The sequence below is a fragment of the Ursus americanus genome, chromosome 12 (genome assembly GCF_024610735.1).
Source record: "Ursus americanus isolate L20-20 chromosome 12, mUrsAme1.1.p, whole genome shotgun sequence".
In the NCBI taxonomy this organism is placed as follows: domain Eukaryota; kingdom Metazoa; phylum Chordata; class Mammalia; order Carnivora; family Ursidae; genus Ursus; species Ursus americanus.
This window is the reverse complement of record NC_142138.1, coordinates 18,759,679-18,779,869: the sequence shown is the minus strand read 5'-3', so window position 1 is coordinate 18,779,869 and position 20,191 is coordinate 18,759,679. Positions and strand designations below refer to the sequence as shown.

Below are 20,191 nucleotides of genomic sequence, written 5' to 3'. Positions count from 1 at the left end.
TCCTGCTTGTGCTCTCTTGCTCTCTCATGCTCTCTCTCTCAAATAAATCAATAAAATCTTAAAAAAAAAGATAACCAAATAATAACAGTGGGAAAATTTTTTATGGAGTATCTGAGATCATCTGAAAGTTAGATACTGGATTGTGTGTAATGTTATGCGTGTTCCAGATTTGTACTTGACTTCCACTGTTGCATTCGAGTTACAAAGATCAGGGTATAATCTAATTGAGCAAATGCTGTGTGTTCAGTTTTTAAGAGCTACGTCACACATCGTGCTATTCTTGGTGAAATTGTTAGAGTTGGCCTCTTTTCCAAAGTTGCCTTGGTTGTAATCACCTACTGAACTTTCATCTTTGTTTTTCTTCCAATTTTTAGAAAGACAGTATCTGGCAAATACTGTGTTACTAAGAATGTAAGAATGAATGTAGTGGTTCAGACCTGGTAACAGTATAAGAAACAAAATGAAGGGGCTACTGGGTGGCTCAGTCGGTTAAGCGTCTGCCTTCAGCTCAGGTCATGATCCTGAGGTCCTGGGATCCAGCCTCACTTGGACTCCCTGCTTAGTGGGGAGTCTGCTTCTCCCTCTTCTGCCCCACCCCGGCTTGTGCTCTCTCACTTTCTCTCTCTCTTAAATAAATAAATAAGAAACAAAATTAAAAGATGCCATTCATTTTGATCTGGACCTTGGTTACCAGTTAGGACTATGCCCCATACATCTCTTAATAATCCTTAGTAAACTTGTAGGTTTACTGATCTGAATATAGTCTTAAACTTTTTATAATGGAAAATTACAAACATATACAAAAGTAAATAGAACAGTACAGTTAACCTCCATTGTCATTCTTTTTTTTTCTTTTCAGATTTTTATTTAAATTCTAGTTAGTTAAGATAAGCTATTTTTTTATTAGGTAATCTGTTTGCCCAATATGGGTCTTGAGCCTACAACCCTGAGGTCAAAAGTCGCATGTTCCACTGACTGAGTCAGCCAGGCGCTCCCCTCTATTGTTTTATCTATTACCTGTTCCCTTTTTTCGATAGTACTTTAAAACAAAGCCTAGTCATTATATCATTTTACCTGTCAATCCTTCAGTATGTTCTTCTGTTGAGTAGCTTAGTAAGCTTATAACATGATTGAATTTTTTCCCTAAACTTTTGTTTCTAGAAACGGATTGACCAGTCAAAAGTAAATGTATATTGTTTATATTATGACCCATGTAATTCATGATTCTTTTTTTTTATTTTAAAGATTTTATTTATTTATTTCACAGAGAGAGAGAGACAGCCAGTGAGAGAGGGAACACAAGCAGGGGGAGTGGGAGAGGAAGAAGCACGTTCCCAGCTGAGGAGCCTGATGTGGGGCTTGATCCCAGAATGCTGGGATCACACCCTGAGCTGAAGGCAGACGCTTAACGACTGCACCACCCAGGCGCCCCTAATTCATGATTCTTGAACTAGGTCATATTATGGTAGATCTTGCTTTGGAGTTGTTGTTGTTTTTAAGATATTATTTATTCATTTGAGAGAGAGAGGGAGAGAGTGCACAAGCAGGGGGAGAGGCAGAGGGAGAAGCAGATTCCCCGCTGAGCAGGGAGCCCGACGCGGGACTCAATCCCAGGAACCTGGGATCATCTCCTGAGCCAAAGGCAGATACTCAACCATCTGAGCCACCCAGGTGCCCATGGAGATTTTTGTTTTTGTTTTTAAGATTTTATTTATTTATTTGACAGAGAGAGAGCACAAGCAGGGAGAGCAACAGAGGGAGAGGGAGAAGCAGGCTCTCTGCTGAGCAGGGAGCCCAAGGTGGGCCTTGATCCCAGGACCCTGGGATCATGACCTGAGCCGAAGGCAGATGCTTAACCAACTGAGCCACCCAGGCGCCCCATGTTTAGAATTTTATAGTTCATAAAACCATTCAAATACTCTATCTTACTTGAGGATTACAAAACCCTATGAAGTACATTTGGCAAGATTATCATTATTCCCATATATGGGATGTGGAGACTGAGGCTAAATTGCTTATTCGAAGACAAATAGTGACAGCCTTACCTCTTTAAGGCTGTAGATTACCGCTCTTTTAGATATATCTAATCATTTTGTTACATGTGTGTTTGTTCCCAGGGTTAAACAGATGAATTTAGAAAAACAGTTTTTCTGTTTGAGATGGCATCCTTGATTTTATATTTTCTAAAATGTCATTGAAACCTGATTTTATAAAGGCATACTATGGGAGATTGTTAATCCTACTCTCATGGCCTTGAACTCAACATTTCACACCAATTGAGTAATTTTATCCTAGTTGATTTGCCATGAGAACACTTTGGACTTTGATAAGAGGACCAACTGTTTGGCCATTTTGTTTTTAATTTTCAAAACTACTGTGTTGGATGATCACTTAGCAGTACATACATAAACACAGTGCTGTGGTTGTTAGTGATGAGAGAAATCACAAGGAAATTTGATTATGCTGTAACAGAAGGTGAAATATGTAACAACACATATTTGGAATAGGTTTTATAAAGGAGGCAAATAGTAGGAACTCAGTAAATACTGGTTAATGCACATATTTTTGTTTAGCAAATGAGCTAATTGATTTCCATGAGTTACGCTATTAGGAAGAAAAGATACAAGCATGAGAACATGCTGGTTACAGAATGACAGTGAAGAAACAGATTATACAAAAATAGGTAACCCCCAAAATGAGAAATGTGTATCCTTGCTCGGTAAAATTCACACCGGTTCAGATTGAACTCTTGGTATAGAATTTGGCAATAATTCACTCAAATCAAGTAGATAGACTATCTTTTTGATGCTCTTGGAGTTTTTATTACTATTTTTAACAATTTCTATTGTGATTTGCCATATGTACCTTTCTGTCTTTTCTTCACTTGCTCAGTGCCAGTTGAGGGGTACAGACAGTACTGATGCATGGTTTTAGAGGGAGGAGCCCCATTTACTAGGATACTTGTAGAGGAAGTGAGATCATTTATACCTTGAAGTATAAATGGGACCTAGCCAAGCAAAAGGGTGTATAGAGGCATTCTAGACAAACGGAATGGCATTAGGAGAGTATACAGGGGATGTTTAAAAGTAGATCATTTTGAGAAGACCTAAGGGTTTGTTTTGGGCAAGAAATGGTAAAAGAGGAAATTGGGGGTCAGATTATAGAAACCCTTGAATATCTGGAAGAGGCTTGGATGTTGTTCCACAGGCTTCTGCCCTTCAAGTTGGGGTACATGTTCTTGCTACAGAGGGTATGCAGGTCTGCAGGACAAATATAAAACAGCTTCCAGGAATACCACTTTTTAGAAGATTTGGGGAGGAAATAACTACTTTGATATGAAGATTTATAGAGTAGAAAATACAATTCACATGCAATTTTAAGATAAATGGTAAGATTTAAGGTAAAATCCTAAAAAAAGATTCTAAAAGAAGTACGGGCTCATATAAAGCCATTTCATCCTGTAACTCTAGAATTGTAAAGATGTATTTTCAGTATCCTTAAGCTGTTATACTCTTTTAATAGACAAGTTTGAACGACACAGGTCAAAGTATGTAGCCATTGTAAATTTGTTTTAGGAAAACTGAAGGAAGACAGACATAAACTTAGGAGGCCAGGCAGGAGACTATTCAGATAGTTTAAAACTCAGGTTAAAAGCAGGCCTTGTTAGGGAAGAAAGCATATCATATTAACAGTCTTTTCAAAAGAAGACTGTATTCAATTTAGTGGCTTATGATACAGGAGCGGTGGTTCACAAATTTAAGTAAAGAGGCAGAGATGTCTCCCAGGTTTTAAGCTTAGGTGACTGGAAGCGTGGTGGTACCATTAATGGATATACAGAAGTAAGGGGGAGTGCGATGCGGTAGGAAGGGGGGAAGGACCAGCAGAGGTGGTAGGGCTTTGATGAATTTATTTGATATGTTGAATTTGAGGAGACTGTAGGATATCAAAAGGAGGAATGATAGATAGGCAATGTAAGAAGGGGAACTGGAGAGAGATCTGGAAGTAATACGTAAATTTGGGAACTTTACTCATGGAACATAGACGAGTTCATGAGAGTAGATAGAATTTCTGAGGATGGGAGTGGAAGAGATTTTTGAAGATTGTGCATTGGCCCAAGTATGTCACATAGTAGGTGGGAATAGGGCTTAAAAATGGTTTCAGGTTAGGGGCGCCTGGGTGGCACAGCGGTTGGGCGTCTGCCTTCGGCTCGGCGCGATCCCGGCATTAAGGGATCGAGCCCCACATCGGGCTCCTCTGCTATGAGCCTGCTTCTTCCTCTCCCACTCCCCCTGCTTGTGTTCCCTCTCTCGCTGGCTGTCTCTATCTCTGTCGAATAAATAAATAAAATCTTTAAAAAAAAATGGTTTCAGGTTAAGGATAATCCTTGGAGAGTATAGCTATATTGTAGAAGCAAAATGAGGGTCAAGTTTGAAAAAAGAATATTGTTTATTAGTAAGTTAGCAGAGAGATCCAAGAGAATGTGGACTGAGGAAAGGCCATTAGATTAGGCAGTTGTGAGTTAGTGGTGTAATTAGAATACTTGTAATTAGAATACTTGGCAAAGGAGTGAGGACAGAAGGATACAATTTGTGAATCATAAAAAAATCCTTTCTCTACCAGAATTATCTCTCAATCTGAGCATATATTATGCAGAAAAAACTCACTTAGTACTCCTAAAAGGAACAAAATGAAACGTGTTGTGAAATCTCTAAAAAATTGGAGAACAAATAGAAGACGCAATTGGTATATTAAATAATGCATTATTTTGTATTCGAAAGCTTCCAGGTTTTTTTGGAAAAAAGTCATGGTATCCTGGCTCTAAAAAGTCAATTTTGACAGTTTGGCTGTGGTTTTAAAAAGCTAAAACTTATTCTTTTGTACTTTATTGGAACAAAATATTTATGTAGGGTCCACATAGATCATACATATTCACATGTCATATATGTAAAAAAATGACATATTTATTTATTTGACAGAGAGATAGCACAAGTAGGCAGAGTGGCAGGCGGAGGGAGAGGTCGAGATGCAGGCTCTCTGCTGAGCAGGGAGCCTGACGTGGGGCTTGATCCCAGGACCCCAGGATCATGACCTGAGCCGAAGGCAGACGCTTAACTGTCTGAGCCACCCAGGCACCCCCGATAGTGACTTTAAAAAATAATCTATTTCTGAAGCCTTCTGTTAGGGATTTAATACCAAATTATTAAACCACAGTAGTTTTATATGAGTTTAATGTTTAATTTGTTGGCTTTATAATTTGTCTCAGTTCATTCAGAGCTTTCTCAATCTGTTGGATGGATCAACATTTTAGTTGATTTGACAGAGTATAACCTTCCATTTTGAGACTTCCAACATATTCCTCTTTTCCTCTCTGGCTTAGTTTTTGCTCTTGGCTTGTTATATTTACCATTTAGGTTGTTCTCCCCACAAGCATCGTGCCACCACCAGCCTCCTAAAAAAGATAGGGCATTTAATGAACACAAACTCACATAGTTACTGTTACTACATTTCCCCATGAGTACATCTTCACTTCTTACAAATATGACAGTATTGTATGCATAATGCATGTATCCCACTTTTAAATAATCTGTATAAATCTTGTGTATATCACCCAAAATAAAATACCTAAGAAAGGTTTTAGGTAAAATATCTGGTTGAACTAGAATCAAATTAATAGTTATGTTAAGAGATTTTTGCCTACAGAGAAAATGTTTATTTGGGATTCAGTTTTTAAAGAGTTGACATTGTAGATATTAGCTAATACTTTGGGGAGGTATTTTGTAGATATGAAAATGAAGTATTGATATTAGGAAAATGATACCTGAATAACTTTCTGGACAGTTGATATGTCCTTTTGCCATGTGATCCCAAGTAGAAAACACCAAATCTTTGTGTTCCGGGAGTGCATTGGGGACATTGCCACTAATTTCAACTAGGTGTAATGTATAGTTGGTTTCATGATTTCCCAAGTGAAAGGAATATTCGATATAATGCTTGTTGTCGTTCCAGTCTTCTAGTTCAATTCGTAAAATGTAATTAGATTGTTTTACTATGGAGTATATCTTCTCTAGACCCAACCAAAATTCTCCTGAAAAGAAAATAAAAATCTGTGGGTTGTTAACTGCAGATTAGGTACCAACGGTTTTTTTTTTTTTTTGGATAGTGGTTTTTATTGGTGTAAGTCAATGAGTTGTTTTAGTCTTGAATCCCTTGGTTATTTTAGAGTCTCTTAAAATATTTATTTTTAAAACGATTTTATTGAAGATAATGAAATGTACAAAAAATGTTAAAAATATTAATAGGCCTGCCTAAAATACGATTATCATTTTTAAAATGAATTTTATGAGACATATTTCATGGGTGAAACATACTAGGCAATTATAGATATTTTAGATCTGGTCATTGGTAAAATATCTCATTGCTAGGTCTTTAGGTGTACTGGCTTTACAACTAAAGATGTAGAGGAATTCATTAATACCCATATACTATCGAAAGGTTTGTTAAGTATTTCTGTTACACCCAGTATTACTTGGATGATAATAGTGTCATTTTCTTCAAATATAGTCTTGGCTTTTGATATTTGCTTGGTATATGTTTTCTCTGTAGAAAAATAAGGGAATAAAATTTTTTAGACATTTTAAGTTAAAAAACAATTCTTAGTACCGGCTCTTTTTTAATTTTAAAAATTATTTTTATTTGGAATTAAAAACAACAAATACAAAGAGATTTCTTTCTAATTATCACAGTGCTTTCTATTAAAGTGTTTAAGGAAAAAAATCAAACTTTTATTGCTATTGAATTAGATGACAATTTTAGGGGTTTCAAGTTTAAATGGCTTATTTTCTTATAGAAATAAATGAATATTCTGGACTTAGCAGTAAGCCTTTTGTTTTAGAGTTGCACTTACTCTTAGAAGATTTGGATCTACAAAACATATCACTGACTATACCTTTTAGTTAGGGAATTAACTAGTGTTTGAATATAAAAATTTTTAAATAGTCAAATATTACTGAATGTTTAATAAAAAATTTGATATAATAATGGATGTTTTCCAGTTTATAAATGAGTACTTATATTTGTGAATTTTTATATTGTGCCTTTTGGATTGTAAATCTCTGTCATTTATTTTTGTTTTGCTTATTTTATTTTATCTTATTTATTTTGTGATCAAACTATAATAATTGTACTGAGTTAACTCATTTATTTTAAATCACATTTTCTATAGCATACATTTATAATATTTAAACAGTTGAGATTTAAACATTTAGTACTGTACATCTGAGTTTCCTTGTTTCTTCCACCTTCCAAATAATTAGTATCAAAAATGTTAAAAAACAAAATAGAGTGACCAGTGATAAGGATGGTTTTCTTCATAGCTCATTCATAGCATTTACCACTTATCAGAGCACATAGCATTTAATCATAATTGTCTTTAATAATTATAATTATGATCATTAGAAGCCATCAAATTAAATTGTGATACATATACTTAAGCACAGATATGAAGTTGTATTAAGTATAATTCAAATAGACGCTTGTAATAAGTGTAAATTACTAACAGATATGTAATTATTTATTAACAAATTCTAAGAAGGCTGGGCCTATTCCTCATTCATTGTTGCATTCCTAATGCCCAATCCAAAATAGATTCCCAGTAAATATTTTTAAGTTAACAAGTGAATGAATGAATGAATGAATGAATGAAGTCACCTTACCATCAAGTCTCCCAAAACCATATCTGTAGTTTTCCCAAGTTTCGTTGAAGTTTTGTGATCCATCTGTTCGGTGTTGAATTAATGTCCATGAACTATCTGAATATAATGAACAAAATTGTGTATTTTAAGTAGATTGACACTGACAGATGTAACAAAATACTGTTTTCTTTCTTTCTTTTTTAAAAAATATTTCATTTATTTATTTGAGACAGGGAGAGAGAGAAAGAGCACAAGCGGGGGATGGGTCAGATGGAGAGGGAGGGAGAGAGAGAGAGAGCAGCAGACTCCTTGCTGAACAGGGAGCCCGACATGGGGCTCGATCCCAGGATTCTGGGATCATGACCTGAGCTGAAGGCGGATACTTAACCGACTAAACCACCCAGGTGCCCCAAAATACTGTTTTCTTGTTTTGATTTTAATTAGTGGCTGTGTAATGTAGTTACTAATATCATTATGGTAATACCATTATTATTTATTATGGTTCCAGGAAGTTAAGTAAAGGGAAACTAATGAATCTTTCTTAATAAACTTATTACAATAGTAATTTCAGATTACTTTTTGGAAAACGATGGAGAATATTGAATAAGTGCATGAGTAAATATAAAAATAAGGCAATTATAAGTACTAGAGCTATGCAACTACTCATGTTACTTATATTTCATTTTACATATATTCAGAACAAAGATAGTAGGATTAGTCTTACTAATAGGTAGTGAATAACCTGAGCTAATTACAGTTCATTTTCTCTTCAAGCTGGTGTTACCTGATTTAACATCACAGTAGACATTAAAAACTTGAGAGTTGCTGGGTCTAATGGAATAGATGCCACTTGTATGTTCGCCTCTGTTATAAATTGTGGTACAATTAGCAGGAATGTCTAGAATCAAGAAAGTGTTATTACATAAGATATAGGAATGGTATCTTTAGAGCTTGAGCTTTTACTTGACATTTTATGGAATTGTGGTGAATGTAGCCCTTAGCCTTTTTCAGTAATGTATTACCAAGGAAGTCCGTTATGCTAAAGCAGATTTATTAGATGGCATATTATGCAAACAATATTAAAATACTTATTATTAAACTGATTTCCTTTTAGGAAAAGTGACAAAATGAGAATTTTAGACACATATTTTTGCTAGATATAGGACGAATATAAATATAATGCCACATATGAGACATTATTATAGTGCTTGGTGCATAGCACTTAATCAGCAGGTGTATGTGGAAAGAGTGAACATATGTGAAGGAAACTTACAGAGACCTTTTGTGTGTGTTTGTGAATTACATAAAAGTAAATGTGTTTTGAAAGTATTATCATTTTGTTAATGTTTGGTTGGGAATAGAGACTTCGTTCTTTCATCTTTGTGGTTTTTTTAAAATGAAAATTTTCAACAAGAAAGTAGAAACATTAGAGAGAACTTCAGTCTTTCCATTGTTAATCTTTTGCCATTTTTATTTCATAAATATACATGTACACAAATATGTATTTTGCTGTGCTGTTTGAAAGTAATTTGCAGACATCATGACCCTTAACCCCTTAAATATTTCAGCTCGTATCTCTTAAACATAAGATTATTTTCATATAAAACTCTAATACCATTATTACATCTCAGAAAATTTAAAACAATGTCATATTATCTAATATCAAGTCTATATCTGTATTTTCCTGATTGTCTTAAGGATGTGTTTTGTAGGGTTAAAAAAAAAAAAAACAAAAACGAAAAACCTGCCAGCATCCAATTTAGGTTCACACATCGTATTTGGTCGATTTGACTCTTTACTCTCTTTTAGTTTTAGAACAGGCCCTGAGAATAGCAGTTTTTGATGGGAATGTTTAAGATAGGAGAAAAATTTGATGATAATATACCTTCAAGAGAGAAACCCAACAAATTAACTTACCATCATGTTCTACATTTTTTGTTTCATTCAAGTGAAGGAAGGGGGTAGTTCTTGGTGCTCTTGGTTTAGAAGAAAGAGAATGTTCTGTGGATTCTGGAATACCAGTTCTTCTTAGCTGAGGAAAGAATATAAGTCTTTCTTTTGAAAATGGTACTGAATATACAGTTAGGGGAATCTGAGGGAGGATATCAAAAGTACAACTTGTATGCATCTTTAAGTTCGTAATATGTTATTGCTTTTGATGTTAAAATGGTTAAGCAGTGATATACAGATTGTACAGGTGACCTCTTCTCAAAATACTTAATCAGGCACATCATTTAATGAGTTCAAAAAAACTAGAGAAAGAAAGAGAGCAAAGCACAAACCAAAAATTGGTCAAAACCCAGCAAGACCAAAGGTAAAGATTTTGCTTAGCATTTTTAAATATGTTCTGTTTATTTATATGAATAGAATACGTATTCTCTTCAGTAACAGGACAATTTTAAGCTTAATAATTCTCAGTTGTAGGCCTTTTGATTGAGTCTCAGACCTGCCTTAAAGACCTAGCACATAATTCGAACAAGGCTGCTTTCTTAGTAGTTTTTTGGAATGTAAATATATCTGTAGAAGTAACAAATTGGCAGGCTTATTTGCTTACTTTCAATACATTCAGTATTTCATTGCTAGTTTTAGCAGTGCTTAGCAATAACAGTTTATTTTTATGCAAAATGTGCTGGGTTTGCAATTTATTGACTGGTAGCTTTTCTTATTGATGGCCTGAGAAAAACAGATTATGTAATATCTTAATAGTGTTTTTTGATGTCAGCATTCCTGTGACCTTATTCATAAGGATCTGTTGCAGAGTTAATTTACTGGGTATTAGCCTTTTATCCTAGGTAAGTGTGTGATGTTAAAGGCACTTAACTTACAGAGTTTTGGATTCTTATTTGAAATTCGAGGAACCTGGATGAGATGGTCTGAGGCTTCTTCTAACTCAGATATTCGTTGTTTTGAATTCTTCATACATTTTATTGGAAAAGATGTATATCATTTGATAATAGTGACATTTTGTTTTGTGAGTAGGCTCATTTAACCATAATAAAAGATATAAGAAAAAAGAATTTAGAGAAATAACGTAATGAGGAAGTTATGTAAATCAAAACTAATTGGCAAAAACCCTTTTGGATAATTAGCAAAAATAATAAAGTAACCTACTAGACTGTGATTCGTAATTAGCAAAAATAACCTGAAATTATGAGTTATAAAATTTCTGAAACATGTAACAATATGTTTAGTGGAAATTGTTTTATAATTCTTGGCAATTGTTTTTTTTTTTTAAAGTTTCTCCAAATTTGTATGATTTTTGGAACCCTCTGGAGTACCTGTTTCATAGTATTAGTAATTCATACTTTTGAAATATTTAGGTTCTCACATAGCTTTATTCTAAGTAGGTATCTCCCTCACCTAGCTAGCTGCTTATGTCATAGATTAATTATACTGTTGGATACTGAACTTAAATTATCAGGCACACAGTTTCTAATATTACTAACAATAGCAAGCTTTTATTGACTTCTTTGTGTTGAATATGATATTAACTTTATTAATTCAACATATATTTATTGAATTCCTACTGTGTCTCAGACAGTATTCTATATTCCGGGGCAACAGCAATGAAAAAAATGAAGAAAATCCCTGTTTTCATGGAGTTTACATTCTAGTGAGGGGACAGACTAAATAAATAACTAAAATATATATATTATGTGAAATAGAGGTAAGTAGGAATAAAGGAAAAAAAATAAAGGAAAAAAAAAGAGTAATGAAGAAGGTTACAGGTTTTAAGGATGGGTTTGGGAATTGCAATTTTTGATTAAGTGACCTAGTAAGACTTCACTGAGAATTTTATATTTAACAGACACCTAAAAGAAATGAGAGTGGGCCATGCAGATGTGAGGGAGAAGAGCAATCTTCTCCTGGATGATAAAGGGAACAAGGGCAAAGGCCCTGAGACAGTGGCATGTTTGATGTGTGTTTGATGTGTTTGAGTAACTGGGAAGAGTTACCCGAGTATGACTAGAGTTGTGGAGATGAAGTCAGAGATAAGAGTCGTGTGGGGTCTTCTGGGCTGCTGGAAGTGAGATGGGAAGCCATTGTATGGTTTTGAACCAAGAGAGATGTAATCTAATATTGACTTTTTTTTTAAGGTTTTTTTAAAAAAAGATTTTATTTATTTATTTGAGAGAGAGAGAGCTAGTGAGAATGCGCATGAGCAGAAGCAGGGGCCGAGGGAGCCCGATGTGGGGCTCAATCCCAGAACCCTGAGATCACAACCTGAGCCAAACAAAGTCAGACGCTTAACCGACTGAGCTACCCAGGCACCTCTAATTTTAACTTTTGATAGAATCATATTGAAGATATACATTACCTGAGTTAATTCTTTTTTTTTCTTATGACACTCCTAAAGATAGGTTCTGTTATTTTCTTTTCTTCTTTTTTTTTTTTTAAAGATTTTATTTATTTATTTGACAGAGATAGAGACAGCTAGCGAGAGAGGGAACACAAGCAGGGGGAGTGGGAGAGGAAGAAGCAGGCTCATAGCGGAGGAGCCCGATGTGGGACTCGATCCCAGAACGCCGGGATCATGCCCTGAGCTGAAGGCAGACGCTTAACCGCTGTGCCATCCAGGCGCCCCAGGTTCTGTTATTTTCTTGATAAAATAAGTGAGGAAACTGAGAGACAGAAGGGTTAAGTAATTTATTCAAGGTCACACATAAGTTTTAGAGCCACGATTCAAACCCAGGTAGTTTAATAGCTTCAGAGTCTACTGTCTTAATCATGCTGATGTGATCTGTTTACTCATTATCCAACTGTAAGTTTTAAAAATAAATTTAGGGTCCAATGTTTTCATAAACTAGACTTTATGTAGAAGGTTGGACATACCATTAAAATATTGACTTACCTGGTTTTCTATTTCTTTTATTTGACTATGCTGTTGGTTTAATTGTCTATATTGTTCCTCCACGGTCTGTAGAAGGTCTTTGATGCTATTATCTTGCTGTTCTACAAAAGTCTGGACATAGATTGTAGGGTGGTTAGAAGTTACTGTCTTTCTTATTTATTTTTCATTTCTTTTTTGTTAAATTAGACTTTTTAATTTTTTATAACACTATTACAATCTAAAATTTTAAAACTAATAGTGGATTAGATAACAATATTGGCAACCTTTTTCTCTTATATGCTTCTTTCAAATCCTTTTGTTTTTATGTTTTAAAATGTACCATCTCTAAAACCTGATTTCCTGAACTCTAAAGTACTTCAGTTAAATGGGAAAAAAAACAACTAGCATTTTAATAGGAATTAATCTTTTACCATCTACTTACTACTTTTATCCATTTTATTTTTATTTTACTTTTTTACTTATATGCGTTTTTAACAAGAGAGGATAGTTTCAAATTATATTCCTTAACTTTTTACCTGCCTCCAGTAATTTGTAATAATTTAGTGTTCTAAATTTTATTAATTGATTTGTAATTTTCATCTGAAATGTAAAGTTTAGTTGTTTTTATATATAATATTAGGGAATCATAAAAACCAACTTGAGATTATAATGGGAAGTTTTATTTCCTAGAGAAAGGTATAGTATTCAATGATTCAACAAAGTAGTAGCATGTTTTAAAATATTTTTTAAAAAGATCCACATTGAAACATAATCATGAACCCTCTTTGATTTCTACTTACTTTAAGTGAAGTTACTTCTGGGTGTTCCTGAATTTCAGGTTGATTTTTAATTAAACTGGTTAATTGCTTCTCCAAATATCTCACTTTTTGTTGAAGCAGAATTTTTTCTTCTAGGAGGCTTTCAAGTTTTGAGTTGAGTTCAATTGACATGTTCTTCACTTCTTCATTCTTGACTTGCAGTTTGGATGTAGTTCTTCTAAGTTCCTTTTCTTCTTCTCTGATTTCATTGGTTTGCAGTGATAGGTCATAAAAAGACTGATCAAATATGTTGAGTTTTTGAAATATGTCATTAATTTGGCCTTTAGTTTTATGGACAAAGTCTTTAAGACCATGTCCTAATTGAAGGAGGCCATTGGCTAAAATTTTTACATCATCTAACATAGCAAATCTTGATTTTGGCTCTGGAGACCTAGAATCATATGACGAATAGTCCTGGTCAATTTTGGAAGAAATAACTAGAGGAATGATAAAAAGAAAGAGCTTAATCGTGTGCATTTTTATCCTAAGTATTCAACTAATTTTTTCCTGTAAGCAGACCTAGACTTCTCTAAACTCTCTATATATACCACAATTTGCCACATGAACAGTAAGGTTGGCAGGCGAATATAGTTAATCATTAAGCTGTGTAAACTTGTACAAATGTAACCTTCTACATTGAATTAGATCAATGCTAAATGAAATTAAAGAAATGAGCAATTAACTGCTAGGTCATTTAAAGTTGTTAATGTATTTAATTTTGCAATATTATAAACTCCAGTTTCAGGGTTGCGAGAGTTACCTGTTTTTTAAAAGCTTATTTTAATTTCTCATGATTAAGAGATGTACAATTAGGCAAACTCTTTTCATTGGTAAATTCACATTAACGTTAAGGAAAGTTAATGAATTAAGTATGCATTTCCCAAATTGTATTTTAGTTATTTGGAAACAGCAACCTATTCCCAGAAATGGTTTCTCTGTGAAGTCTTCAACCACTTCTTCAAGTAGCATTAATGGCTCTCAGCGCTGCATTCCCACAATACTCTGAATAAGCTAACATATGATTATATATTCCTTATTATTTGTCACTGTAATTGTTAGTATGTCTTTTTGCTTCAGATGATCTTTCCTAAATATATTTGTATATTATCACAAGATCTCATACAAGGCATTTCACTCCCTTTCTCTATTATCTACAGTCTGTGTCTGGGTTCTAACTTCTTTTCCATGTGTCTGCTGAAAGACCAATAGATTAGGTGGCCTTTTTTTTTTTTCTTCTTATTTTTTTTAATAATAATATTTTTTTATTATATTATGTTAGTCACCATACAGTACATCCCTGGTTTTTGATGTAAAGTTCCATGATTCATTAGTTGCGTATAACACCCAGTGCACCATGCAATACATGCCCTCCTTACTACCCATCACCAGCCTATCCCATTCCTCCACCCCCCCTCCCCTCTGAAAGCCTCAGTTTGTTTCCCAGAGTCCATAATCTCTCATGCTTCATTCCCCCTTCTGATTACCCCCCTTTCTTTATCCCTTTCTTCTCCTACCAATCTTCCTACTTCTTATGTTCCATAAATGAGTGAAACCATATGATAATTGTCTTTCTCTGCTTGACTTATTTCACTCTTCTAAGGTCAAACCAGAATTATATACTTCCAATGGGTGAAACAATTTACCTGTTACAAGTTTTTCTGAATTTTGTGAGCTTGGTAACAATTTTGGTAATATAAATTTAAAAAACCCGCAAATTAATAGTATGTTCAAAAATAAATGTTCTATTGTGCGTCTAACTTAGTGTTAAAAAGAAAAATACTAAATGCTTCGGTTAAATTATAGCCGATTATCCTTTTTCTAAGAGAGAATGCACATGAGCATGCACAAGAGGGATGGGGTGGGGCAGAGGGAGAGAGAGATTCTTAGGCAGGCTGCACACCCAGTGTAGAATCCTGAGATCATGACCTGAGTGTAAATCAACAGTCCAACGTTTAATTGAATGAGCCATCCAGGTGCCCCTGATTATCCTTCTTGAGTGCTCATTGAGAACTTTCTGAGAAAAAAATAAGTCCTTTGAAATGCCTTATCTTGATAAATTAATATAGAATTGTTAAAAGAGTGTGGGTTCTGGAATTAGACTGTCATCTATGTCCAACAGCCAGCTCTAGCTGTCTGGCCTTGGACAAGATACTTAACTTCCCCATACCTCAGTCTCCTCATATGTAAGGTGGGGTATAGCACATACTTAATAGGGCTATGAAAATTAAAAGAAATGATATGTGTAAAGCACTTAGAACAGTGTCTGGCAAATAGGAAGTACTCAAAATGTTAGTTATTATATCACATGTAAACAACCTTTGAACCTGTGTATGTGTGTGTAATCAGGCCTACCTGAAAATTCTTTTTTAAATAAAGTTAATAGCTTTTTTGCAAAGTGAAAGCTTTAACATAATGAATTTTAGTTTAAACTGTAAATTGTCAAACAAAACTTTATAAAATGAACCATTTCCAAATTTCTATCCTTAGAAATGCCTCCTTGTGGTATACAATAGAGACCCTTTCCTTTGATGATTTAGGAATAAGGGCTTTTGGATGTAGTAGCTACAGTCAGGTAGTAAACCATAGTGGTTTTGAGTATGATTCTGGAGAGAGGCAGGCTGACTTGGAATCTTGGCTGTCCTGTTCTTGAGCTCTGTAACTCTTGGTCAAATTATTTAGCTTTTCTGTACCTCCATTTTCTTGTCTGTCAAATGAAAGTAATACCTACTTTATAGGGTTGTATGAAGATTAAGAATTAGCATTTTTAAAGCACAGAACACTATCTGGTATAAAGTAAATACTCATTATATATTAGTTAGTTGTTGGTAATTAGAAACAATCAATGCATTTATGTCCATAATGTCATATTTTTTTGGTGAATATTATCTAATCTCATGTTAAGATGACATAAGTTGAGAAATTTTGCTAAAATTTAGGTTTTCTGCATTTTGGTCTCTTGGATCTTGGTAGGTATAAGGAATTATGTCTTTTATTTAGCCTGTGTATATCTTTTTGAAAAGTATTTAATACAGAACTATATAAATATTTCTGTTTGTAAGAGAAATAAAGAACCCAAGTAAATAAAAATATATAAATACTTCCACTAATAAGGAAGAAAAACAAAAAAAAATTCTTATTTTTCATTTCATCTTATCCTCACCATTGTTAAATGTTATAGAATTATAAAAGTGTATGTAGAACTAGTACAGAAACTTGAATTTTCTCCTTTTTTAAAGGAAAAAGTTAGTGTTGTCATCATTGGTCACGAAGGACATATTTCGAAACTTCTCTTAACTAAACTGTCTACTTTTCTGGCTTAAAACTATCGACCCTGATGTTTCATCTACCTTCTAGTTGAGGGGAAATCGAGATGGGCCAGCTTCTCTCTGTTGCACTATAAGCTGTTCATGGGCAAGATCTGTATCTGTCTTTAATTCATGTCCCTTACAGTACTTTATTCAGTAAAATGCCTTACATGTTTGAGAAACAGTATAAACATATTGAATGAAAAAGAGAATGGTAAAGTCATTACATGGGAGTTTTCCAGGAACAAAATTCGCATGTAGTAGTTGCTCAACCTGATTTGATATAGGAGATTCTTTTTAGAGAAAGGGATTTGAAAAGTCTTTTGAATTTGCCCCTTCCAGTGCATGAAAGTAACTGAACACTAATACAAAGACAGGCTATGTGAGGGAATTTCCTCCCATTTTGGTTACTGTATTAGAATATTAACACTTTCTGCACAATTTATATAATTCGTTATGTGTGACACTAACAGATTAAAGGCATCGGTCACATATTCTTGGTTTATATTTTATCATCTCTGGGTAGAAATATCTGGATAATTTTTTTTCTTATATTAGTTTGACATGTTACTGAATATACTTAAAGTAAAGAAATTGCCTATTCACGAGCTGTAGAAGAGTACCAACATGGGGAGTGTAATGAAAATAGTAATTTTAGAAGTGATTTTACATCTGCCTTTTAATGGCTCCTGTCTGAGTACACATTGTCAAAGGCAGAAACTAAGCTTTGCTTGAACTTGTGCCTATTTAAATAGAACCCTAATCAAATATAACCAGTAATGTTAGGAAAGTTTAAAAATTTTTATGCCAGAGGAAATAAGAAACTAAAACTTGGGCCCTAATCTAAGGATTTCCAGTTTCTAAGAACTAATATACAAAACTTTTTAGCTACCTAGAATTTTAGGACATTTAGAAGTCTTGTTTAAGTTTCAAGCAAAGCAAAGTCCTTTGTCCTCTCCCAGGTTATGCAATCTTCTGGAGATGTGACTTCCAAATAAAACACAAGGCAGGCATTGGGATCTTTTGAATGTAGTATCCCTTTTAATTTCTTCCTTTTAAAAATGTGATCATTTGTTTTTGATTTAATGTTTGGTGGAAAGATTCTGAAAGTAACTGCATGAGAAAAACCCATTTATAAATGGAAATATTTATATTAACTAAAGTGAAGAATAATGCCAGATTAATACATTGGCTTTCCTATCCTCTCTTTGTCCAGAACAGGCACTGTCCAGTGGAAATACAATGCGAGCTATATATGTAAAAAAAAAAAAAAGTAAAAAAGAACAAGTGAAATTCATTTTAATAGTACATTTTATTTAATCCAGGATATCAAATATTATTTCAATATGTGATCAATATAAAAACATTAATTAGATACTTTATATTTTTTTCATACTAAATCTTCCAAATCTGGTGTGTTTTTATACTTTCAGCACATCTCAATTAGAATAAGCACACATCAAGTGCTTAGTAGTTTCATTAGACTGTTTTATTGGACGGTGCAGATCCAGAAGATGAGTGACCTTTGAAGTAATTATTTCATGTATCTTATTTTTCCCCCATGTTCACTATTAATAAATATTAAATTTTTATGCTGAATGTACTTATTGTGGAAACCCTGATATTTCTGAAACTTGTAAAAAATAAAAATCCTAGATGTACCTGGGTGGCTCAGTCGGTTAAGCTACTAACTGTTGATTTCAGCTTGGGTTATGATCTCAGGGTTGTGGGGATGGGACCCCACATGGAGCCCCATGTGGGGCTGTGCACTCATTGGAGAGTCTGCTTAAGATTCTCTCTCGGCCCCTCACCCACACTCCTGTTCTCTTTAAACAAACGAACAAACAAAATCTTAAAATCCTGACTCTTACTATTAACATTTTGTGGTGTGTCATGCCCAATCCCTTGGATGAGTAGCTGCACATGATTTCTCATGCCAGATTATCCTTCAGAATAGTTGTGCCAGTTTACATCCCTGCCAAGAGTAACGAGAGTTCCTCTTTTCCCGTGAATTTTTACCAGTGCTTTGAATGAGAAAAACAAAAAATATCAATAAATTATTTTTAAAAAAGATTTATTTATTTTAGAGAGAGAGGGAGAGAGGAGAGTGCATGCACATGTGTGCATGGGGTTGGGGGGCCTGAGCAGAGGGAGAGAGAGGATGTCAAACGGACTCCTGCTGAGTGCAGAGCCTGAGGCAGGGCTTGATTCCACAACCCAGAGATCATGACCTGAGCCAAAATCAAGAGTCTGATGCTTCACCGACTGAGCCACTCAGGTGCCCCCTAAATATCAATAAATCTAATAGGCAAATATGTCTAGTTTATTTTCCTGGCCATCTATTTTGCTCTCTTTATGAATTACCTAGGTATTATATAAGTCCCGTCTGTCCAAACTCTCCCCCCCCTTTTTTGTTTGTTTCTTTCTAATTGTGGGAATTATTTACGTATTATGGATACTAACTCTTTGTCTTGTATGTAACAAATAGTGTTTTTCCAATCTGTCATTTGTCTTCCACCTGTGTTTATGGTATCACCAGCTCTGCAGAGGCTTTAAAATTTGTCTTCTATAATTTTTGTGGCTCATTCTCAGAAATACCTTTCTCATTTATAAAATATGGTATCTTTAAAGCTTTTCTAGTACTTTTATGGCTTTATTTTTATTATTTAAACCTTTGATTATTCTGGAATTTATTTTGAGGAGGGGGTGAAATATGAATTTATCTTTTTTCCCTGAATGGCTAAGTGCTATCTCAGCACTTCATTAATCTACCTTCTCACTGCTGATTTGCAGCTCTTCTGAAGTATTATAAATGCAAGGTAAAGACTTACTAGGTTTATGTGGGGATTTATTGGTGGAGTTAGTCAAATGGAAAAGATTCTGGATTCAGTTTTATGCCTTTTACCTTCAGAAACAAGTTGAATTTAAAACTGTTTGGTTTATATTGGAAATCAAGCATAGCTTATAGATAATGTTTAGTTAATGTCCATTTAACCTGGAATCCAAACTCTCAGAAGTATTAACTAAATATTTGTGTGCATTCTGTATCATTCATTCATTCATTCATTCATTCAATATGAGGCACTGTTTTAGGCATTGGGAATATAGCAGTTAACTAGATAGATAAGTTCCTTGTCCTCCTGGAGTTTGGGCTTTATCTATATCTATCTATCTATCTGTCTGTCTATCTATCTATCTATCTATCTATCTATCTATCTATCATCTATCTATCATCTATCTCTATATAAAGGAGATGTAAAAACAAGAAATGATATATAAATGAACAAGATAGTTTTGGATTGTTTTAAGCAAATTGTTTAAGAGTTGTGAATGGAATAACAAAGTGATGTGATGGTGGGGGGAGATTAAGGTTAGGTTTTCTGAGACTTGAAAGATGTTGAAGAGCCCAGTCGTGTCCATGTCCACAAAACTTAGACGGTAGTAATGACAATGTAGAGGTTCTGAGGGGTGGGGGACAGTATAGTGTGTTTTGCTCTTCTGTGTGTTCTGCACGTCTGTCCTACTTACAGTTTTTTAGTTGAAATG

At 34.2% G+C, this 20,191-nt stretch overlaps 2 protein-coding genes across 6 annotated transcripts in view; one reads left to right on the top strand and one right to left on the bottom strand.

Annotated features, from left to right (window-relative positions):
* The window catches only part of DOCK7 (dedicator of cytokinesis 7), a 201,817-nt gene that overhangs the window by 72,910 nt on the left and 108,716 nt on the right, over window positions 1-20,191 (top strand). The window lies entirely within an intron of this gene.
* ANGPTL3 (angiopoietin like 3) lies at window positions 5,212-13,867 on the bottom strand. The gene is made up of 7 exons (XM_045802195.2): window positions 13,323-13,867; window positions 12,544-12,654; window positions 9,609-9,723; window positions 8,476-8,589; window positions 7,713-7,808; window positions 5,819-6,085; window positions 5,212-5,449 (listed from the first exon to the last, which is right to left on the bottom strand). Exons 1-7 carry the CDS (start codon window positions 13,815-13,817, stop codon window positions 5,280-5,282), a joined length of 1,368 nt encoding a protein of 455 aa, XP_045658151.1. The 5' UTR covers window positions 13,818-13,867; the 3' UTR covers window positions 5,212-5,279.